This window comes from Nymphaea colorata, chromosome 10, assembly GCF_008831285.2.
Source record: "Nymphaea colorata isolate Beijing-Zhang1983 chromosome 10, ASM883128v2, whole genome shotgun sequence".
Lineage (NCBI taxonomy): Eukaryota > Viridiplantae > Streptophyta > Magnoliopsida > Nymphaeales > Nymphaeaceae > Nymphaea > Nymphaea colorata.
In genome coordinates this window covers 2,532,322-2,557,013 of record NC_045147.1, presented here as the reverse complement: position 1 = coordinate 2,557,013, position 24,692 = coordinate 2,532,322, and the positions used below count along the sequence as shown (strand labels likewise).

At 39.6% G+C, this 24,692-nt stretch overlaps 1 protein-coding gene across 4 annotated transcripts; it reads left to right on the top strand.

Annotated features, from left to right (window-relative positions):
• Nucleotides 1-14,341: 14,341 nt before the first annotated feature.
• LOC116263399 (inosine-5'-monophosphate dehydrogenase-like) lies at nucleotides 14,342-22,600 on the top strand. 4 transcript variants are annotated; one of them, XM_031643135.2, is made up of 5 exons: nucleotides 14,342-14,654; nucleotides 17,622-18,637; nucleotides 18,922-19,101; nucleotides 21,788-22,045; nucleotides 22,155-22,600. In XM_031643135.2, the coding sequence occupies exons 1-5, from the start codon at nucleotides 14,423-14,425 to the stop codon at nucleotides 22,224-22,226; spliced, it is 1,758 nt and encodes a 585-aa protein (XP_031498995.1). In that variant the 5' UTR covers nucleotides 14,342-14,422; the 3' UTR covers nucleotides 22,227-22,600. The 4 variants fall into 4 exon arrangements, with proteins under 4 accessions (XP_031498995.1, XP_031498996.1, XP_031498998.1 ...); XM_031643136.2 differs by having other exon boundaries at nucleotides 14,504-14,644; nucleotides 17,614-18,637; XM_031643138.2 differs by having other exon boundaries at nucleotides 14,518-14,644.
• The last annotated feature ends 2,092 nt before the right edge of the window (nucleotides 22,601-24,692 follow it).

Here is a 24,692-nt window from a genome sequence, read left to right as displayed (position 1 = left end):
AGCTCTGACCCGCACGACTCTCCCTGTCTCTGCGACCCTCTTCCCTGCCGGTGAGAAGGGATGTTGCCGATGAACACAACACTGCCGCGAGAGAGGAGATGTTCAAGACTGCGAGGGAGGAGGAGACGCAAGTCGAGAGGGGGAAATGGGCATAAGAGAGGGGAAAATCGAGAGCCCTAATGGCTCTCGACTTTGTCTCCGTGAAAAAGTCTGACCTCACAGGTCGGACTTTTTCATAGGTGAAATTTCACCCGATCGAAGATCAAATTTCGGCTGAAATTTCACACCGTTTGATACGGCGTGAGACGGGCGGGTGAAAGTTCACCCGCCCGTACAGATTTCAACCAATGCACAGGATTTTTCCTGTGCATCAAATGGTCCCTAATGGAACTTGGTTCCTTAGGCAGTTTCTCACAAGTGAGTGAATACCGAGGGTTCGGTTTCACTATTCCATGCATAGAGCGAGTTGTCATTTGCCTTATAGGAATGGGTGCTGAAATTACCTCTGTTTGGTCGGTTTCAAGTTGTTCATTGGAGGATGTAATAATCTCTTCCATGTCATCATGCTCTTCTCTTTGGTCACCATTGTTTGAGCTGCCATCTTGCGAACAAGTAGGTTACTGATTATGAGTAGCTTGACTTGCATCCTCGATGCTATGCATTTTTGTGAGACCACTTGTTGTTCTGTCATGGTGGACGTTTTGTCTTTGCTCTCCATTAAGTGGGTTTTTACTTGCCTCTTCATCAACAGAAAACCATGCTTCATATTCAACTTCAGAAATTGGAGTTCTCGCATCGTCTATATTTTTAAAAGGGAAATTTATTCTCATCAAATTCAGTGCCTAGAAATATATACACACCCCGTTTTTACATGTAGGGACCTGTAACCTTTATGCATTGCACTATAGCCCAAGGAAATGCATGGCAATGATCTTGGATTGAGTTTATGTTGGACGTAATCTCTTAGATATGGAAAACGTAAACATTCAAAAGTTCTCATATAACTATAGTCAGGCTTAGTTTTAAATAAATTTTCATATGGAGATGTCATATTCAACCTAGGTGAAGGAACTCTATTATGAACCCAAACTGCAGTATTGAATGCCTCCACCCAATATTTAGGCCGCAAACCAGCATGAAACATCATAGCTAACCCAAGTTATGCTACAACCCTGTGTTTTCTCTCTGCTTGTCCATTTTGTAGTGGCGTGTATGGACAAGACATCTTATGTTGAATTCCATTTTCTTGAAAAAGTTTCTTCATCCTGAAATTATCAAATTCCATTCCACCATCTGAGTGAAATGATTGGATCATTCTACTAAATTGATTCTTTACATATATAATGAATCTTTCAAAACAATGCACAAAATCTGATTTTTCTTTTAAAGGGAAAAGCCAACTAAATTTGGTTGTCATCGACAAATATTGCATAATATCTCATGCCTTGAACTGAATTTACTGGTGAAGGCCCCCATAAATCACAATGTAATATGTCAAAAGGTTGTGAATGCCTATTGTCAACAGAGAAGAAAGGTAAATGAGAAGATTTTGCCATAGCACAACCAACACATATATTTCTTTCTGTAACATTTGAGCTACATATATGGTTTTGTCTACTCAAGAACTTTAAAATTCCAAAATTAACATGAGCTAATCTTCTATCCCATATTTCAAGACAAACCACCTTTGACGATTGGAGAAGCATACCTCCTTTGTTTCTGTCGCAAAAACATAAAGATCACCCTGTCGTTGGCCTTCAGCAATCACTCTCCCTGATTCTCTGTTCTTGATTTGGAAGCGATCATGTGAAAAACAAAAATCAATTGGTAAATCCTTTGTCAACTGGCTTACTGAAAACAAATTCCTCTTAATTTCAGGAACAACTAACACATTTCTTAACTCTAATTCATCATTCTTTGAACTAATTTTAGTATCGCCAACAAGAGTGATCTTAAGAGCATTTCCATTACCAACGAGTACACTATCTTTTTCTTTGTATCTAGATAAATTATCAAGCATACGTGGGTTTGAGGTAACGTGCGATGTCACGACCCAATTTTTTTGACACCAAAAATTTTCTTTTCATTTCTATAATAGCGGAAGCAACATTGAGTCATGACCAAAACATAAAGAAATGAGACATTGTTTTATTTCAATAATAAAACATTTGGACCCAAACAACTAAAATAAACACAAGTCCCCAAAACTGACACAGTGTCCAGAATGCCAATGCCCGTCCATCACAAAGCCTGAGGTCGGCACTCCAAGAGCCCAAATCTATCAAGGACTACCTGTAGAGATAGAAAAAAGGGTCAGAATTCCTCTGAGTATGGAAAAAATCCAGTCATGAATAGAACATGGCCCAATAAATTAATATTTTACTTTTGTAAAACAAATATCTTCAAATCTTAGCACATATTTGAGTTATGTCACATTAACAGAAACAAAACGAGGTGTGCACAACCTCCAAAATTTTGTAGGCTTCCAACCGTGGTCCTCTGACAATGTCATGGTCATCGTGCCGAGCAACAGAAATCCCCGTGGGCACTCACGGGCAGAACAGAACATCTCTTCACCAGGCGATCCAACGGATCGAGGGCACCTGCAGTGAAGCCTCCAGAGATATCCCAGATCGTTGCTGCAGCAGCAGGGTCTCTCTAGGAACCCGGGTGGAGAGACCAAGAGACGTCTCGCTCCCAAACAGAAACAGAACAAAATCCCGGGCCTTGTGCTGCCCAATATCCTGTGGACCCTCCAGTACAGACAGAGGAGTGAGCGTCAAAAGAGAACTCTCGCGCACCACACCTCCCGAGACAAAACCAAACACTGGGCAAAACAAAAAGGTCGCACTCGCATAAACCATCGTACAAAGTCCACGTTTCACCTTCGAATTTCAAATGTGAGGGTTTATCATCACTAGACCTCGTCTAGTGCCTCTCACAGAAACCGCCCTCGTGCTCGGTTTCCCAGACAATAGAAATAATTCAGCCATTTTAAATCTTAATTTAATGGCACCAGAACAAGATCGATAATACATGCAACGGTATAGAGTATCACATCTAGAATAAACACAAAAATCACTATTTAGAAACAAAAGAGTTCAGCACCATTTTTCTGAAATTTAAATAAAACTAAGGCTACCAAAGAGCAATAATACGTAACAATTCATTTCTCTATTGAAATTTCAACAATTATCTGAAATCCCCCTTTTTGATATTTCTAAGAACTCGGAGGGTACAAAAACGCAATTTCATATTAAATATGCAGTTTTTGCTGAAAATCACTTTCGCAAGCCTCTTCTTGAAGAGGTTTTCAGCAAAAACGTTGCGGCATGAATCTATAAAAATTATAACAGCTTATTTGTGAATTACTCTAATAAGATGGACCTGTTTTGAATATTTCCAACTTTGATTTAAAATCAGTCACCCTAGCGTTTTTCATTTCCTTCGCCTATTTTTCTCTCTCCTTGCGGGCTGCTCCTTCCTTCCCTTCTCGAGCGACTGACGGTGGAGCTTCCACCGACTCTTCAATCAACCAAAACCAGAGGAAAGCGGGAGCATGGGGAGAGATCTGTCCTCCTCCCGCGAGCTCCAACGCTCGGGTTACACGTCACCGCCCACCGTCCGAGCGACGCCTCCAGCCGCAGCCAATCGTCCGACCAACGCCGTCGCTCCCTTCTCTACTCTCGTCCTTCATCTCTGCCTCATGACGAAGAGGAACCGGCAGGGAACGGGGGACGATGGAAGGATGATGCCGTTATCCTCTTTTTCCCCCAACTAGCCTCTGCTACCACCACAAAAAAAGGCGACTCTCCCCTTTTTCTTATTCTCTTTTTTTTTTTTTTTTGTATAATCTTAAGTTCGGAATGACAGCAGTCTTCTCACTTTGGATTTGTATCACAAGTTCTGTGATCAGTCCCTCCATGGGTTCTAGTAGATTGTTCTGTGGCCAGACCCTCTGTGAGGGTGGTGGTATACAAATTTCTTTCATGTAGCTTGTTCAAATCCTTTTAACAACGCCCTACATTTAGCCATACATGCTCTGTTTCAGGGTCGGAAGAAATCTTGGTTTCTCACAGAGGGACTAATGCATACAACTTAACGCAGGAACCCGAGGGTTTCAAAACTTCAACTATGATTTACAGGCCTTGCACTTCACATTTGTATCAAACATGCTTTATTTCAAAAAGATCAAAGATAACTCTTACTAAGAACGTTGTGCATCAAAACGCCTCATGCGTGGATTCACATATAGTAAATCTACATGTATATGTATCTATACCGCATCCAAAATTACATGCTTCATGCTACATTCATAACTGGAAATTCCCATACCTTTCAAATCCAAGTTAAACTTTCAGCTGCAGTCTTCTTGCGCTTCCGGTTCCCTCACAACAGCCACCAATCTCTACCTCAACTAGAAGGAGGGAAAAGATGAGGACGTCCCTCACTCACTCTTTCTTGAATCCTCTCGTTGCTGGACTCTCTCGTCGATGGCTGTAGCAATAAGGGATGTTTGTCTTTCATCCTCTCTCAAGTAAAGGAATCACGTCAGTTTCTCTTTCCCCTTCCTTTCTTTCCATACGAGTGTTGCGGTTACCCTTGACAGTTACAACTTCATTCCTATCTTTTCCATAATTATCTCCTTTATGATAAACTTGACGGTTTTTGAAAAATCATTAAGAATCATTTGATCTTTCTTTTGATTCCTCCCCAAATTAACGTTTCAAATATTAAAGGAAACTTAATAAAATTCGTGGGTCTTACATCCTTCCCCCCTGGTGTACATGTACATGATGTGCGTACCTTATTGAAACAACTGGGGATAACTCTTTGTCATGTCTTGTTTTGGCTCTCATGTACATTCATTGATTCCATGATGTTGCCATTCCACTTGAACTAGTGGGATGATCTTCTTCCGCAACACATGCTCCTTTCGGTCTATGATCCGAAGCGGCCTTTCCTCGGTTGTCATGTCCTCTTGCAAATCAACTTCTTCATAGTCTATCACATGCGAAGGATCATGTACATACTTCCTTAACATCGACACGTGAAATACTGGATGAACATGACTATATTGTGGTGGAAGTGCAATTCGATATGCAACCTCTCCAACTTTGTCCAGAATCTCGAATGGACCAATGTATCTTGGGCTCAATTTCTCCTTTTTTTTCGAATCGAAAAACACTCTTGGTGGGTGATATCTTGACAAATACATGATCTCCTGCTTCAAAAGCTAGTTCTCTTTGTCGTTGGTCTGCATAACTCTTTTGTCGACTCTGAGCAGCCAAAAGTTTCTTTCTAATCATGTTGACCTGATCAGTGTAATGCTGGATCACCAAAGGATCTTCAATCTTGTTGTCTCCTATCTCAGTCCAACATGATGGTCATCTACAAGGTCGGCCATAAAGAGCTTCAAACAGAGCCATTTCAATGCTAGAGTGATAGTTGTTGTTGTAGGCAAATTCAGCCAACTTCACATGTTTATCTCATTCACCCTTCCATTGCAAAACACAAGCTCTTAACATATCTTCAACAGTCTGGATGGTTCGCTCAGTCTGTCCATCTGTCTGCGGATGAAATGCCATACTCAGCTTCAATTTTGTTCCCAATGCTTCCTATAACCTTCCCCAAAACTTGAATGTAAATCTCAGATCTCTGTTAGAGATTATTGATTTAGGGATTCCATAAAGTTTCACAATTTCATCAACATACAAATCTACCAAACTTTCTAGTGATTGTGAAATCTTGATCGGAAGAAAATGTGCAGATTTAGTTAGGCGGTCTACCACTACCCAAATAGCATCGTGTTGTCGTCGAGTACGTGGTAACCCCACTACGAAGTCCGTGGTGATGTCTTCCCATTTTCATTGAAGAATTTCTATCTGTTGCATCAAACTACCTGGTTTCTGATGTTCCATTTTAACTTGTTGACACACCAAGCATTGTGAGACGAACTCAGCAATCTCTTTCTTCATTCCTGGCCACCAAAAGTTTATCCTTAAATTTTGATACATCTTTGTGCTTCCTGGATGTATGGTGTATCTTGTTTTGTGTACCTCCTCAAGCAGTTTGTTTTTCACCTCTGGATCATTCAGAACCCACAATCTACCGTTGAACCACCACAGATCCGTCGTCATCCTTAGAATAAGGAGTTTCTTCCTTCTTGTGACACTCAAGTTTCAAATTCGCATATTCAGGGATCTGTTTTTGTTTCTCAATAATTTCATCAAGGAAACTATCTCAAATTATTCCAGCACACTTCACATTTCCATTATCATCTCGCAATGGATGCCATTTTTCAAAATATTCCACCAAATTCCATGTCTGCTTTAATAGTCCACTAGCTTTAGCAGTCGTCGTTCTGCTGAGTGCATCGGCTACCACGTTAGCCTTTCCTGAATGATACTTTATTTCAAAGTCATAATCTTTGAGATATTCCAGCCATCTTCTCTGTCTTAGATTTAATTCCTCATGCGAGAACAAGTATTTGAGGGATTTGTGGTCAGAAAATACTTCAAATTCCACACCATAGAGATAATGTCCCTATATTTTAGTGCAAATACCACAGTTCCTAATTCCAAATCATGCGTTGAATAGTTTTTTTTTTCTCATGTAGTTTCATTGTCTAGAGGCATATGCTATGACGTTCTCTTCTTGCATAAGCACTGCTCCATAACCTGTTCCTGACGTATCTGTATATACCACAAATCCTTTCTTCCCTTTTTGCAGTGCTAGAATTGGGGCACTTGTCAAACTATCTTTCAACATCTGTAACTCTTTTGATAGTCATTTGTCCACATAAATTTCACTCCCTTTCGTAGTAGTTTAGTCATTGGGGTTGCAATTCTCGAAAAATCCTTAATGAACTTCTTGTAATAGCCTGTCAAACCAAGAAAATTTCTGATTTGGGTGACCTTGGTTGGCACATTCCATTGTTGTACGGCTTCCACCTTGGCCAGATCAACTGCTACTCCATCCTTTGAGATTATGTGTCCCAAGAAATTCACATTGTCTAGCCAAAACTCACACTTAGAATACTTGGCATACAATTGGTTTTGTCTCAATAATTTCATTACTATCGCGAGATGTACCGCATGCATTGCTTCACACTCTTAGTACACTAGTACATCGTCAATGAACACTATAACGAATCGATCTAAATACTCAAGAAATATCCGATTCATGAGATCCCTAAAAGCTACTGTAAAAACACGACCATTTTGGACTAATATAAGACTTTAAAACTCAATATTCACAACAAATCAAAACACCATTCTCTAACCGGCTTGGATGACATTTCCTCTGCTTGTGATCGACATTGGCATTAGACAAGGACTCTAGACACTGTGCTCTGATACCAAAGGTGTCACGACCCAATTTTTTTGACACCAAAAATTTTCTTTTCATTTCTATAATAGCAGAAACAACATTGAGTCTTGACCAAAACATAAAGAAATGAGACATTGTTTTATTTCAATAATAAAACATTTGGACCCAAACAACTAAAATAAACACAAGTCCCCAAAACTGACACAGTGTCCAGAATGCCAATGCCCGTCCATCAAAAAGCCTGAGGTCGTCACTCCAAGAGCCCAAATCTAACAAGGACTACCTGTAGAGATAGAAAGAAGGGTCAGAATTCCTTTGAGTATGGAGAAAATCCAGCCATGAATAGAACATGACCCAATAAAATAATATTTTACTTTTGTAAAACAAATATCTTCAAATCTTAGCACATATTTGAGTTACGTCACATTAACAGAAACAAAACGAGGTGTGCACAACCTCCAAAATTTCGTAGGCTTCCAACCGTGGTTCTCTGACAATGTCATGGTCATTGTGCCGAGCAACAGAAATCCCCGTGGGCACTCACGGGCAAAACAGAACATCTCTTCACCAGGCGATCCAACGGATCGAGGGCACCTGTAGTGAAGCCTCCAGAGATATCCCAGATCGCCACTGCAGCAGCATGGTCTCTCTAGGAACCCGGGTGGAGAGACCAGGAGACGTCTCGCTCCAAAACAAAAATGGAACAGAATCCCGAGCCCTTGTGCCACCCAATACCCTGTGGGCCCTCCAGTACAGACAGAGGAGTGAGCGTCAAAAGAGAACTCTCACGCACCACACCTCCCGGGACAAAACCAAACACTGGGCAAAACAAAAAGGTCGCACTCGCATAAACCATCGTACAAAGTCCACGTTTCGCCTTCGAATTTCAAATGTGAGGGTTTATCATCACTAGACCTCGTCTAGTGCCTCTCACAGAAACCGCCCTCGGGCTCGGTTTCCCAGACAACAGAAATAATTCAGCCATTTTAAATCTTAATTTAATGTCACCAGAACAAGATCGATAAGACATGCAACGGTATAGAGTATCACATCCAGAATAAACACAAAAATCACTATTTAGAAACAAAAGAGTTCAGCACCATTTTTCTGAAATTTAAATAAAACTAAGGCTACCAAAGAGCAATAATACGTAACAATTAATTTCTCTATTGAAATTTCAACAATTATCTGAAATCCCCCTTTTTGATATTTCTAAGAACTCGGAGGGTAGAAAAACACAATTTCATATTAAATACGCAGTTTTTGCTGAAAATCACTTTCGCAAGCCTCTTCTTGAAGAGGTTTTCAGCAAAAACGTTGCGGCATGAAACTATAAAAATTATAACAGCTTATTTGTGAATTAATCTAATAAGATGGACCTGTTTTGAATATTTCCAACTTTGATTTAAAATCAGTCGAACCCTAGCGTTTTTCATTTCCTTCGCCTGTTTTTCTCTCTCCTTGCGGGCTGCTCCTTCCTTCCCTTCTCGAGCGACTGACGGTGGAGCTTCCACCGACTCTTCAATCAACCAAAACCAGAGGAAAGCGGGAGCATGGGGAGAGATCTGTCCTCCTCCCGCGAGCTCCAACGCTCGGGTTACATATCACCGCCCACCGTCTGAGCGACGCCTCCAGCCGCAGCCAATCGTCCGACCAACACCGCCGCTCCCTTCTCTACTCTCGTCCTTCATCTCTGCCTCACGACGAAGAGGAACCGGCAGGGAACGGGGGACGACGGAAGGATGATGCCGTTATCCTCTTTTTCCCCCAACTAGCCTCTGCTACCACCACAAAAAAAGGCGACTCTCCCCTTTTTCTTATTCTCTTTTTTTTTGTATAATCTTAAGTTCGGAATGACAGCAGTCTTCTCACTTTGGATTTGTATCACAAGTTCTCTGATCAGGCCCTCCGTGGGTTCTAGTAGATTGTTCTGTGGCCAGACCCTCCGTGAGGGTGGTGGTATACAAATTTCTTTCATGTAGCTTGTTCAAATCCTTTTAACAACGCCCTACATTTAGCCATACATGCTCTATTTCAGGGTCGGAAGAAATCTTGGTAAGTTCGGAATGACAGCAGTCTTCTCACTTTGGATTTGTATGACAAGTTCTGTGATCAGGCCCTCCGTGGGTTGCAGTAGATTGTTCTGTGGCCAGACCCTCCGTGAGGGTGGTGGTATACAAATTTCTTTCATGTAGCTTGTTCAAATTCTTTTAACAACGCCCTACATTTAGCCATACATGCTCTGTTTCAGGGTCGGAAGAAATCTTGGTTTCTCACAGAGGGACTCATGCATACAACTTAACGCAGGAACCCGAGGGTTTCAAAACTTCAACTATGATTTACAGGCCTTGCACTTCACATTTGTATCAAACATGCTTTATTTCAAAAAGATCAAAGATAACTCTTACTAAGAACGTTGTGCATCAAAACACCTCATGCGTGGATTCACATATAGTAAATCTACATGTATATGCATCTATACCGCATCCAAAATTACATGCTTCATGCTACATTCATAACTGGAAATTCCCATACCTTTCAAATCCAAGCTAAACTTTCAGCCGCAGTCTTCTTGCGCTTCCGGTTCCCTCACAACAGCCACCAATCTCTACCTCAACTAGAAGGAGGGCAAAGATGAGGGCGTCCCTCACTCACTCTTTCTTGAATCCTCTCGTTGCTGGACTCTCTCGTCGATGGCTGTAGCAATAAGGGATGTTTATCTTTTATCCTCTCTCAAGTAAAGGAATCACGTCAGTTTCTCTTTCCCCTTCCTTTCTTTCCATACGAGTGTTGCGGTTACCCTTGACAGTTACAACCTCATCCCTATCTTTTCCATAATTATCTCCTTTATGATAAACTTGACGGTTTTTGAAAAATCATTAAGAATCATTTGATCTTTCTTTTGATTCCTCCCCAAATTAACGTTTCAAATATTAAAGGAAACTTAATAAAATTCGTGGGTCTTACATGCGATGTTGCTCCAGAGTCTGGAAACCAAGCTTGATCTTGGTTATAGGCCATAGTTACTGCTGCCAATGTCTCAGTAGCATTTTCTACCTTATAGGCATCGTTATACTTGAACCAACATTTGAGTGCAGAGTGATTGGGTTTAGAACAGATCTGACAAGTAATATCTTTTTCTTTGTTTGTTGTAGCTTTGCCTTTGTTGTCCGAAGATTTTTGTTGAGCACCTATTTGGTTTAATGATGCCTGGTTCAGGTTCCCAAGTTTCTTTTGTTGTCCTCGGTTGTACGAGTAAAACCCCCTTCTGTGAGAAGAGAATGTTGGTTTTCCTCTTCCTCTATGATTGCTATTGAATCCAGACCTTTGAGTGTAGAAAATGGATTGATGCTGAGCGTTTTCTTCTTGTCCTTGAGCTGCTTCATTGTTTCGTGACTTTGGAGCAGTGGGACGACCTCCTTATAAGATGAAATTGGGGGCTTCAACATGGATGTGATGAAGGATTCATATTTTGATCCCAATCCATTCAAAAGAAGGAAAACTTTGGTGTGATCATTCACTGATTTTCCAATCGCTTGAAGTTCATCGCATGTGCTTTTGAATATTTGGATGTAATCCGATATATTCATATTTTTCTTCTTATGCGTGTGCAACTTTTGCAGCAGGCAACATTCTCTTTCTTGGGAATCCAGTGCATAAGCTTCTTCAAGTGTTTTCCACACTTGTTGTGTTGTTTCCAATCCAACGACCAAGCCTAGAACATCCTCTGTGAGCGTACCTGTGATCCATCCACGTAGGAGTCGATCTAACTTCTTCCATTGCAGGGGTTTGATTTCTTGCTTGCTACCAGTAATGATGAATTTATCTGACGCAGCGATTTCTCCGCTGATGAACCCTTGCAAGTCTTGACTTTCAATAAGGCAAAGTACTTGTGTTTTCCATAGGAGGAAGTTTGTTTGAGAAAGCTTTATGGAAACGAAATTGGCTACATTCAATGTATATGGGTAAGGAAACTTCTGGTTTGAGGCGATGTGAGCAATGGGAGAAGCCATGGGCGAGACCTTTCTTTACAATGGCTCTGATACCATAAAAAGGAAAATGAAGATTGGAAGAAAACTTCTCGTTTTTCACCATTTTTCATTGTTATGTGTGTGTCCTTTTATACATCAAGCAGGGATTTTACAGTTACATGTTACATGATAAAGGAGATCCCACGATCGACACCTTTTTCTCACAACACTTCTCGCTGGGTGGTTCTTGAACTGATCAGCACTTCTTTTCTCACGTCTGCACGATCAGCACTTTCTAGAAACTTCTTCCTCACACGCTCAGCACAGTGGATCAGCATAGTGGGTGGTTCAGCCACTGCTTCTTTCTCACACGATCACCATATGGCACTTCTTTCTCACACGATCAGTCGGCCACCACTACTCACACGATCAGCATAGTGGGAGGTCTAGAAACATCTACAATATTAATAAAGATCATTGGTGAAAACATCAACAAAAACAAATGCAGCACCAATCATCGAAGCAATTTGGTTGTAGCATTTGAGGCATCAGACCATCACTGGTAGTAATGGGAGTTTCACCTAGAGGCGAACTCGATTGGAAACCTCCACTTTTATGGGCATTTCGGACCTTCAGCGATTTTCAATGAGTGTACAATCACTGATTCTCCACCTTGCAGGGCTTATGATAAACTGAAGATGCTCTAATTAGGAAGATGCCCTTGTTGAAGAAAATTTGTTCGAGGGCATATCAACCCACAAATCTTTGAGTGAAGCAAATATGTAGGCACAATCAAGCCTACCCTTCAGCTGCAATCGCAGTCAAAGCTAAAGGATGACATATCCGAGCATACACCAACTTTGGGATAAAAAGCCTCTTCCTGCCATTAACCTCCCTTATCTCCATTTCAAGCTTAGGTCGACACTCTACAATTTCTCCAGAGATGATGGGAACCCACGATCTCTAGTTTTTTTTTTTTAATATGGAAACCAATCTCACCTGGCTCCTTGCTTAATATCATTCTCCTTCGAGACTGCATGATCACACTCCCTTAACAACAATGGAAGAAGGAGGAAGGGGGTCCTCCAACATCATCAATTCACCCCTCTATATCAGGGGAAGGCCCCATTGGAGAAACCCTAATATTTGCCAAAAAGGTAGAGTGCACGGGTAAGCTACAATCATCATAACTTACAAAAAAGAACTGTTAGTGGTAAGGTTGAAAGGCAGCCGTTTCTAAATAGATTCAAGGAAAGAATCTCAACAAAATAAATCAAAATCAATGATAAAGAAAAATAAAATCTTCCTATAAAATTAAATTTAGTTTCTCATGCTTATCGTTGCCAAGATGATGGTAACATTACCTATTTAAACACCTTCTTTGCGTTGTGTAATCAAGGCTCATGATTGCATTCCATGGTTAAAAATCATGTACATTTAATGAAAACAAGTTTTTCATTGCTTGTTCTTATTTGTTCTGCTTTTATATTTTTTCAAGATGGCATCAGAGCAGGAGAAGATGATCGAAGCCCCAAGATGGCCTGCAGAAGATCAAAGACATTGCTGCCTTCTTCACCAAAGCAAAGACTTGATCCTGTAAACAAAAACTTCATGAAGCAAATTTAGGCACGCCGAATCACTGCCAAAGAGATGGCATGATCAGCTTTTACAAAAGCAGGAGAGAAGATCGAAGCCCAAAGATGGCCTACAGACAACCAAAGACATCGCTATCTTCTTCATCAAAGCAAGGACTTGATCCTTTTGAAGCAGAACTTCATAAAGCAAATTTGGGCTCGCCAAATCACCATCAAAGAGATGGAATGATTAGCTTTTATAAACTTTTGCAGCAAACTTGGACTTTTAGATTCATCATCCAGTTTGAGGGAGGATGTTAATGGTAAGGTTGAAAGACAACCGTTTCTAAAGAGATTCAAGGAAAGAATCCCAACAAGATAAATCAAAATTAATGATAAAGGAAAATAAAATCTTTTCATAAAATTAGATTTAGTTTTCCATGCTTATCATTGCCAAGATTTTGGTAACGTCACCTATTTAAGCACCTTCTTTGCGTTGTGTAATCAAGGCTCATGATGGCCTTCTATGGTGAAAAACCATACACATTTAATGAAAACAAGTTTTTCATTGCTTGTTCTTATTTATTCTGCTTCTTTTATATTTTTCAACAAGAACACCACAACAACTCAATGCAGTGCCAGGTGAAGGCTGGGATTTTCATCTTCAACACTAAGTTTATGAAACCCCTCTGCATTTCACATAATGAAAAATTCACTAAAAATTACGAAGGGAAAATGGATGATCTAGTACCAACATCACCAACTGCCTGCCAAAAACAAAAAAAAAAAGAAAAATTAGTGGTTTATCACCCAGCTATAGAAGAACTGAAAACAAAAATACCAAACTCGAAAAAGTTCCAAAAATAGTTGTTAAAGCATGTACCATAATCACGTAAAGAATTTGTGGAGCCATCCAGGATGAGTGCAAGTAGATTGGATATATATGATTATCAGTATGATTTTGAAGCCATTCAGTCTAGTTTGAAGATCAAAAACCTCCCTGAATGGATTATGGATCAGATTTGAATTTGTCTTGCAAATTTCATAATCGAATCTTAGTTTGAGTTTGGTGTCTTGAGATCTGATGAATACTACCCGATTATGTACATATGTTGGATCTTATTCTAGTCAATTTTGAAATGCATTTTATAAACAAGGTCCATATCTAAATTTGACTAACGTTTACACCTTTTGGTTTATAAATAAGGTCCGAATTTAAGCCCCCCGTTAATCAAAACGAACGTAATTAAGTGGAATTAAGAACCATTTATATTCCCACTGACGTCTAAAGTAAGTACTGATCAACAGAAGCCAGGTTTGGGGGAATCACAAAAGTGGTTCAAAAAGATTGGGTGCCGAAAATTGTGAAGCAGTTAGTGGGCATCTCAGTATTGTGACATCTCCGTCGGATCCACTATGTATGTTTGTTCTTTTGTACGTAAAAAAATGAGTCGCGCAACCCAACCAAAAGCAAAGGACAGTGGAGATTTTAGACAGAAAGGCAGAGATGCTGTCCGACCCAATTGAATCTTCACTCCAATTTCAATGAAAAGACACGGATGTGAATGTGATGGGTTATTTATTTTAATTTTTGCAATTTCCAGTAGGGGTCCGCTCATTTTCAGATCCGGATTTTCTTCCCTCCTGCTAGAAGCAAAAGCGGCTCGTCATACTCGTCCTCGTCCTCCTCCTCCACCAAACAGACCGTTTACGCCCTCACCGTCCGTGGACGCCCCACAGTCCCCATCGCTCCTTCGACCTTCTCCAGTCAGTCCCAGTGATTCTCTCTCTCTCTCTCTCTCTCTCTCTCTCTCTCTCTTTCTGTTTTATATTTTCCTCAACTTTCTGTTTTCAATGTCTTTTTGTAGGACTTTTCTGATTGCTTGGTAGTGTATTCCTTCTCTTTTTTAAGGGTTTTCTGATTTCAGTGAGTGTATGGTATGTCTTGCATAGTCTTTTTTGGTGTTCTGATCATGTTTTATATTGGACAGATTCGTATATTTTCAGTATTCTTTTAGGGCTCTTGTAAATTTTCTGTGCATTGTATGCTTGGATATATCTGTGCCTCAGAGAAAAGTGACTCTTTTCGTCTTTAATATTTATCTTACTTGGTCTGTCTCTTAAATATTACCAGCGGACGATGACGGTGAACAGCCTTTTTAAACTTTTATTTCGAAGATATTAAAAGGAAAATGAAGGGAAGACATGAATTGGTTTTACAATAGTTCTTTTAATTCTTTTGAAGAACAATGCTATTCACTTGTTGTTTGGTAATTTCCCTTCTTCTACTTTCTGAAAGGGAAACCAGATGTGCATGTTGAAAAGTATGATTTTTTTCCTTTTTGTGTATGAGTTCACAAATGGAAGAAGTACATTGCCAATTCAGGCCATCTCTCTCTCTCTCTCTCTCTCTAATGCCATTAGTTCTCTGCGTAGAATCTGAATTCTGAAGTAGCCTAGCAAGTGGCTGCCTCTAAAGCCAAACATAATTCTTCCTGGATACTTGAAAAGGAGCACTTATATAAGTAATCAATTTATTGTGATCTTTGTCTTTGTGTACATTGTTTGTTCATGGTGGTGATAATAAGTTACAGCATCCGTGGATGTCTTAGAAACTCTCAAGCAAACCAAATTTCCAATCTAGAGGCATATGATGTGATAGGAACATAACATGCAATAGCATGACAACCAAAATATAATATACTACTTGACTATTGTTTCCGTCATTCATCTACTGTGGGGCTTCATGCTTGTGTTTAATTTGTTAGCGTACTGTGACATGTGGAGATGGGTATAAAAGAATTTGGAACAGAGGACATGCGAAAAAGAAAATTGTAGTAATGGTCATCACTACCAAAAGGTAAGGAGTATAAACACGACATCAAACCAGGGAAGGGCACCTTTGCCTTCCTTTTGTTTTTCATTATTCTCAGGGACCACTGTTATATGCATCTCTCTCTCTCGCTCTCTCTGTATCCACGTTTTTTTTTTACACACACACACACAATGGGTTATTGAATTATACTGTCCATTCATCCATCCTGATATCTTGCACTCAGCCTTCAGCTTCTCTCTCTCTCTCTCTCTCTATATATATATATATATATATATACACACACACACACCCCATAGTTATAAATATTATTTTCACATTTTAAACAGTGAGTTTTTTCTTGAGTATAATCCGCTGAGCTTGAAAAGAAACAGAAAAATATGGTGATTTTTTTGAAAAATTTAAAAATCTAAAAAATTAGGGGAAAATCAAATAAATGAGAAACTAATAAGAAAAAATAAAAAAATAAGTAGATGAGCAACAAATAAAAATTAGAAAATGGAAATAAGCAGTTTTACATTCAAAAATGTAAAAAAAGTCCTCATTTTTTCATTTTTTTCGTTTTGGCGTTTTTTCAAAAAGGGTGTTCTTTTGTCCTTTTTTTGGCTAACTTGATTTTCATGTTGTTTTTTGGCGAAAAAAGCATGTTTTTTATTTTTTATGTCCATAATATACAGTGGCGGGGGGGTGGGGGGGGGGTTGAGAGAGAGAGTTGCATGTCATAGTGGTTGCTGAGAATAATGAAAAATAAAAAGCAAAGAGAAACTATGAATGGCATCTTCTTCTTGGCTTGATTAATAGGAGGGAAATTGAAATATTTTAGACCTGTTATCATTTATCAATACTCTTCCACCCTGCAATGGGGTACTCTTCTCCATCAGCAAAATTGATCTGCTTATGGCTGTGATATATATATCAATGTAATGCTTCTTCTGTAAGGCCGTATAGAAATGTATTCTGGAATCTCCATTAAAGAAGATGATGCTTGTTGACACATATACATTTTCACTCTAGTTGACACCAAGTGAGTGAAAGCTGTTGAAAGTGAATGTCCAAGAGTATATTTTTAAATTGTTCCAACAGGAGAATTTACCAAATTCATCTTCTTTACTTTCAACAAATGATGAGGAATAAAAGGAAGAGAAAAGATTGCTTAAGTTGCATAATTTATAAGAGGTTAATGCCGAAAGAATATGTTTCAACTCCAATAATATAAGTTGTACACAATTGGACCAAGCCTGGCTATGTGAGTTTCTTAATGGGTCTAAGTTGAAGGAAATTTCTAGTTGAAAATTTTATGGTGTGTTTGTACTGATATGAGGCGAAATGAACTGACAGAATTTTCCTTGTAGATGAGGATAGGAACTCCAGAGTTCTATGTCAAGAAACAACCATAAGAGGTTGTGACAAACATATAGCTTACATGTCAACAAGTATGAAAGACTTGTTTTCCATTTTCAATGAAGGAGAAAAAAACTGAATAATTTCTAGACATATCAAGTCCTTTGACGAACCAAACTCACCCTCTGGATAAAGTGGAATATATTAAGTTTGTGAAGCTGATTGATGAAGATTGCACCAAATTAGGCATTTTACCTTGAAGAAGCAATTTTACATGGCAGTTATGTTGAGCTTGTATATTTCTTTATAATCTTCTTATATAGATGTCTTGTCATAGCTTTTTCCTTCTACTCATCATAGATAGGTATCTATCAGTGTATGTCCTTTTCACCATCACTTGTTTTGCATTTCTTATTTTTAATTGCCTTGGATGCAGCCAATTTTTAGATAAATTTGAATATTGAGGACATTTGATGTTTATCCCACATTGATAGTAGTTGTATTTTTCTTTGCAATATTTTCTTTTTCTACTTCTTGTTGCTCACTGATTTCATGGTTCTAGTCTTTCAGAGAAGATGGGTGATGGTTTGGTGGAAGTCAAGGATGGGTTCACACCAGAGCATCTTTTCAACCAGGGTACTTCCTATACATATGATGATGTCATCTTCCATCCTGGTTACATTGATTTTCCAGCAGAGTCTGTTGATCTTACCACCAACCTCACCAGAAACATCACCCTTGCCACTCCTTGTGTTTCCTCTCCTATGGACACCGTCACAGAGTCATCGATGGCTGCTGCCATGGCTGCATTGGGTGGCATCGGCATCGTTCACTACAACAACCTCCCCACCGAGCAGGCCACCCTTGTCTCCCATGCTAAATCTCTCCGTTTTGGCTTTATTTCTGATCCCCTTTGCCTCTCACCCTCTGACACAGTTGGCGATGCCTCTGCAGTCCTTTCCTCGTCCTCTTCCTCTTGCATTCTCGTAACTGAGTCTGGAACCACCAAATCCAGGCTTGTGGGTATTGTCACAGAGAGGGACCTCTTTGCTGCCCCTGATCAGGAAACTCGTCTCAGCAATGTCATGACTAGAGATCCTATCTCTGTGCCTGCTGAAACCAGCTTCGAGCAAGCAGCTGCCTCCTTGATTGCTAAGAAGCTGAAGTACCTACCTTTGGTCTCAGAAGATGGGTTGCTTGTGGAATTGCTGAGCAGGGATAATGTGAAGAAGAGGATGGAGTTGCCAGTTTCTGTTGCACGCCCATCAGTGGGAGTAGATGGAAAATTTCTTGTAGGGGCAGCAATTGGAACCAGGGAGAATGATAAGGAGAGGCTGGAGTACCTCGTCAAAGCTGGCATTAATGTCATCGTGCTGGATAGCTCACAGGGAGATTCAACCTACCAAAGGGAGATGATCTTATATGTGAAGAGGACATATCCAGAGCTTGATGTGATTGCTGGAAACGTTGTTACGTCTTACCAGGCACAGAATTTGATTAAGGCTGGGGCTGATGCATTGAGAGTTGGTATGGGGTCTGGATCAATTTGCACCACTCAAGAAGTTTGTGCTGTTGGAAGAGCTCAGGTTTTATATCTATTTGTTACATATGCATTCTTGAATTGATTATTCTCTGGTGAATTCATATGATTGAATGATCGTCTCTGTAACACCTTTGTAATCACATAGCTGGTTTTAAATGCAACTAAGATATTAACAATCGTCTGGAAGAATTATATTATTTCTACAATTTTTTTTGCATTATATTATGTCTTTTCTGAGTCAGAGAAAATTGAATTTACTTACTTTTCTGTAGATTCTACTTTTTTTTTTGTATCGTTTATTTTTTCACCCATTTTTGTTGCGTGTAGGCAACTGCAGTTTATAAGGTTGCAAGCATTGCTAGTCAAAGTGGGGTTCCTATTATTGCCGATGGAGGTATCCAAAACTCGGGGCATATTGTCAAAGCCTTGTCATTGGGAGCATCCACTGTCATGATGGGAAGCTTCTTTGCCGGTACTGAGGAGGCTGCTGGAGGCTATTTCTACAAGGTTAGACATATTTTTTGAAAGAACATTTGTGTTTATTGCATGGTTAATTATTTGTTTGTGTGCAACACGCACAATCAAACACACAGACACACACACACATAGGTAGGGTCCATGCACTTGTCTGCACTAGTCTGCCATCTGATCAATGTGATTTGATGACTCAAAATGTAGGATGAATCTTGTTGTTTTGAGTTGGAAGTCTTTCTAACCTCCAACATAATATGGTCAATGCACACAAGAGCTGATCTTTATTAGTTTGCAAGTCTTCCCTTGCATCTTTTTATGTGTTTTATTCTGTTATTTTAATGGGCTGGGCAAGGTATAAAGGCTTGTATTCCCATTCTTTGCATATGCACATAGAGGTAAATAAATTTTTCAAGGCTTTGAAATGAGACTTGTCTATGAACAAAACAGGGAAATAATCATACTGAGAATACGCTCAGCCTATTAGTGTTGGATATATAGAATTTATGCTGTACCATACTTCTATTGACTTTCCAAGTTTTCTCTTAGTTGTTTGAAAGAATGAAAGTATGCTTTTATGCACTTTTTTCAAGTGTCTATCTAATTTAGACCAAACTTACATAGGCTTTTTTGTCTCAGTTTTCTTACTTTGTGTACTTCCATAACTTGCATACATGAATATTGTCTTTAGTTTTTGTAGTTTCTGAATTGATCATGCAGTGGTTCTTTCTTTTTGACTTTTTGATGCCGTGATTAGAGGGTTGGCTCTAATCTTTGCGGCAAACTGTGAACCACGCAACAGACAAGAAAGTAAAAACAATGGAAAGCAAAGAAGAATGAACAAAATTGTATAGAACTATGGAACTAACTAAAATAAACGAAATTATGATTTTGACTCAACTATTGACCGACAAATGAACCCTCAACATCATTTTATAAACTAAAAGCGGATCCCTGGATCTGGATCCAAAACTCAAAATAATAAAGCCCAACAGAAAAGAGATCCAGTACAATTGGACTTAAATGGATCCAATCTAAATTTGATCTGGATGGATAGCTCCTACGTCATTCTCCTCTGGTTAAAAAAGAGTACAGCAAAACATATCTCTAGTTAGGTGGAGTCAACTGATGCTTCATCTCAGACCCTATTCTGATACCTCTGATTGGCATGTTGCTAAAAGGTTTGGGTGATGGGTTTGGGTGTGTAAATTGGTTCAGGTTTTGGCTTCCATCCTTGGGTTCCTAATTAGGTTTAGTCTAGAAATTTGGGTCAAAACTAGACTTGGGTTTGGGTTTGAAACCGGTCTCTAGGTGTAAAAAGTCAGAGGAGCTAGGCAAGAAGTGGTTGAAGAAAATAGGCTTGTATAAATTACAATTGGATCTAGACCCACAGACCTAGTGAAACTGGTTGGAAAAGGCTCGAATCGGCTGTTTAGGAGGTTCAAGTCGAGTTTTAACCCCTCTGGGTCCCAAATGATATGGATGTGGGTCTAGGTTTGAGTAGGGAGACCCTGGCTCGGTTCCAAAATCCCAAAACGGGGCCTTGAACCGCCGAATTGGCCCCCCTTAAATGACCAGGTCGTTCCGATCAGGAACCAGTTCGCTTAAGAACTAGTTTCCCTTTTAAGGAAACACGGGCCTGCGTTTCCTGCATTCAGGCCATGGCCTTACACCTAGTCGCTGGTCAGGCAGTGGGTGGTCCTACCGGCGGCCACTCGCCTAGGCATAGATCGATGGGACCTCTCCCCGCAGCACAAGCACAACCATTACCCGCCTACCCAGCCGTGGTGATCCGCCGGCTCCTATAGTCCTATTACAAGGGCAATCTCTCCTGGTAGATGTAACTTGTAAAGGCCGGCGGCTCCACTATAGTCCCCCCAAATGATCTGATGCCTCCTCTGATGTCTGCCATCTGAAAGTACCCCCCAACCGCCGTTGGTTGGTTCTCCATCGTCATCTACAAAAACAAATGCAGCATTCAACTATGGAACGAACCCCAAACATCAAACCAAATGACCACCAAGAAAGTAAAAACAATGGAAAGCAAATAAGAACGAAAGAAAATTGAATATAGAACAAAGGAAATAACTGAAACAAATGAAATTAGGTTTTCATTCAACTAATGACCGATTACAAATGAACATCATGTTATAGACTAAAAGTGGATCTCACGATTTGGATCCAAAACTAAAATTAATAAATCCCAACACAAAAAAGATCCAATAAAACTGAACTAAAATTGGTCTAATCTAAATTTGATCCGGATGGATAGCTCCTGTGTCAGCTACGATCCCTGTGGCAAATTACGAACCAAACAATGAACAAGTAAAAACAACAAAAAGCAAAGAAGAATGAAAGAAAATTGAACAGAACGAAGGAAATAAATGAAATTGGGGTTTTTATTCAACTAATGACCGATTACAAATGAACCCCAAACATCATTTTGTAGACTAACTTTGATCTAGTTCCAAAACAACAAAAGAGATCCAATACAACTGAACTAAAATAGATTAAATGTAAATTCGATCTCCCTGGCTGGTTCTTGCATCTCTTTTGATAGCACATACAGGCATATAGGTGTGATCTTACATTAACAAATCTTTTCTTTTTGAAAACTAGTACTTTGCTTTACCAGATGACCTGGTGCTTCAAATGATGCACTTAAATGGTTTTGCTTCTTTAGATCTTGAAACAAGCTGTTTGTCAATGTATACTTTGCCAGGATGGTCGTCGGTTGAAAAAATATCGTGGTATGGGCTCTCTTGATGCAATGACCAAAGGGAGTGACGCTCGATATCTGGGTGACAAGTCAAAACTTAAGATTGCTCAAGGAGTTTCTGCAGCTGTACCTGACAAGGGTTCTGTTTTCAGATTAATTCCTTACACAATGCAGGCAGTTAGACAAGGTTTCCAAGATCTTGGTGTCTCCAGTTTGCAGTCTGCACACAAGTTATGCAGATCGGGGGGGCTTAGACTAGAGGTATGGCTTATGCTTAAAGGCTAAAGCTACACAGCCTCAAAAACATATCTGCATGTGCCTTTTTCTTTTTTTGCATGTCTTACCTTTTGGAATGATGTATGCCTTGCAGGTAAGGAGCGGAGCTGCACAAGTTGAAGGTGGAGTGCATGACTTGGTTATGTACGAAAAGAAAGCTTTTTGACGTGTACTACAATATATTTTGACATTGTTTACTAACTCACAAGCATGGCAGCACGTCAAAGAATGATTTTGAGAAGGCCAAATTGGTCACATCTGTGAGATACACCAACATTAGGATTTCCTACCTTTATGATTGGAAATCCTTATTTTAGTGCATTAGCTATGTTGGCTATGCATAAAGAGTTATAGCCTTGGGGGCTTAACTGCTTGTAGATGTTCATGGCCTGCTGTTATTGAGAATCTGTTTGGATATATAGGACATCGGCTGGGTTATTATATCTTACTACAGTGGTGGACCAATAAAACTTCTTATACAAATATTGTCTGTTTGCTTTCTAACTGAGGATGGATCTTTTATTTATTTGGACATGTATAGTTCTGTTCCCTTTTGTAAATCTCTGAGCTAACTGTATATCATGCTGCCTGCATAACAGGATTTTTTGTCTGCCTTTTCATGGTTTCATATTTTTTGCTTCTTTGTCTCCTTACAGAAGATTCTTTTGCTCATACTCATACTGCCTCACCAAGCAATTTTGTTTTTTTCTTTTGTCACCTTGGCCCCTTACTGGTGCATTCTTTACTTGTTTATTTGTCTTTTTGCTGTTGGCCATAAATGGTTTTCTGAAAAGTTCATGCTAGTCCCGATTTTCAAGGAGGTTCATGTGCTAGATTTTTCTAGCTTAAATGGCGACATGTTTGGAATTTCTTGTAAATGTGCAAAACCTCTCAAGTGCTCCTTCCAGAAGATGGAAAAATCTGCTACTTCAGCTATCTGGTAAGCACTGCTTAGCTTGGATATCGAACTCTTTGTCCTCTTTCAATTGGAAAGCTTTAAGCCAACGAACCTAGCCAAGTGCATGAAAGGATCCCCTTTGTGCAGCTTTACACTTTTGAGATTAGTGAATATATTCTGCTGCTGGGCTAAGTTTGTGATGAAGAGTCATTTCTCAACACCCTATAAAGATGGATGGCACATTATAATTCGTTGTAGTCTCATGTTCCAAAGATTCGTAACAAGATGAGAAACTGATGAAAATTTCAATTGTTGGATTAGACTTAGTAAATTCAATTATTGGAACAATCCATGTAAAAGTGGCAATATGGAACCCATGACGGTTCTACGGGACTCTGTCCCTTGCGTCTTGTATCATCTCTGATTCTAGGATCAACCATCAGGCTTGCTTGAGACCATACGATACAGGGAATACGTTTTCTACAGAACGAGTTCTTCAACTGTAACTTAGCACCATGAATGCTAAATTTGCTGAAAGGTCAGTACAATCTCGAAAGCATGTCAAGAATGGGGGTTTCTTTTCCCTAATATTTGCTTAATTTTATTTCCTAATGTTATTTGAGTGTGAAGTTATTCTCCTGCTCTTGTAGTTGCAGGGTTCTTAATTTATACCCTGATAATAAGGCTGCATTACTCAAGCGGACTCGGGCTCAAGTTCAAGTGTATGCTCGTTCGAGTTGTAAGAACCTGACTCGGCTCGATTACATAATGAAGATTGAATTATAATGAAAAAAATGGTCAAATGAGTAGTAACTAAACGAGTTCAAGTTAAACGAGTTGAACGAGTTAAAAAAATGAGATATGCTTAACATAAATGAGTTAAACAAGTCCAGTTTGAGCTCGACACTGTACCATCAAGTGGAGGTCGAACTCGTTTTGTTGAGCTCAACTCGAGTTTGAGCTTGAGCTGACCGAACTTGAGCTTGACTCGGTTTGTGTGCAGATCTACCTGAAAACCGTTGGCATGGTTGCCAACATTTTTCCTTTTTCCTCATAATTTCCTATATAGTTGATATGATGCAATGAGGTATGAGTGGTGCTGAGTCTAGCATAGGCCTAATTATGTGGAGAAAGGTAGTTCATCCTATCCAGGAATGGCGGTCAATATGTGGCTTAGCTGTCCTTCATCAACTTCTGGCCTACCTCATCAATGCTGCTGAAGCGGAATCGATCTTTGTATTCTCGGCCTTCTACCATTTTCTTCTTGAATATGATTTGGGATGCTATGTTACAGAATTATAAAAATAGAATTTGAAACATAATTTTTTTCCAGGCAACATCTTAACACCATCACGAACTCTACATTCATCTCTCAGGCATTTCTGGTTTTTGGTTTTTAATTTAAGGGCAACAACAGTCAACAGCATGATGAATATAGAGATAAATTAATACTAGTGAACATGTAGCGTATGTTTACGTTGCCACAAGATTTTAATTGCAGAAGGTCAGTCATGGACTCATGGGCTTCCAAAGGTCTGCGCATTTCCGTTGGTTATCGGTGGGATGGATAATCGCAATTGAGAAACGGAAACTCTACTTAGTCATCTGATTCTTCATCGAACATTCTCAAGCAGGAATCGTGGTTCCATCTTGCACTTCTTTTATGTTACGTTAAGCCTGAGAATTTTCTTTGCCCTTCATTTGCTTTCTTGCCAACAGGATCATGAGAAAATT

Coding starts and splice junctions, on each gene's coding strand:
- LOC116263399 (XM_031643135.2), top strand. CDS start 14,423: ATGAAAAGACACGGATGTGAATGTGATGGGTTATTTATTTTAATTTTT. Junction 14,655..17,621: donor ACCTTCTCCAGTCAGTCCCA/GTGATTCTCTCT, acceptor CTAGTCTTTCAG/AGAAGATGGGTGATGGTTTG. Junction 19,102..21,787: donor CTGGAGGCTATTTCTACAAG/GTTAGACATATT, acceptor ATACTTTGCCAG/GATGGTCGTCGGTTGAAAAA.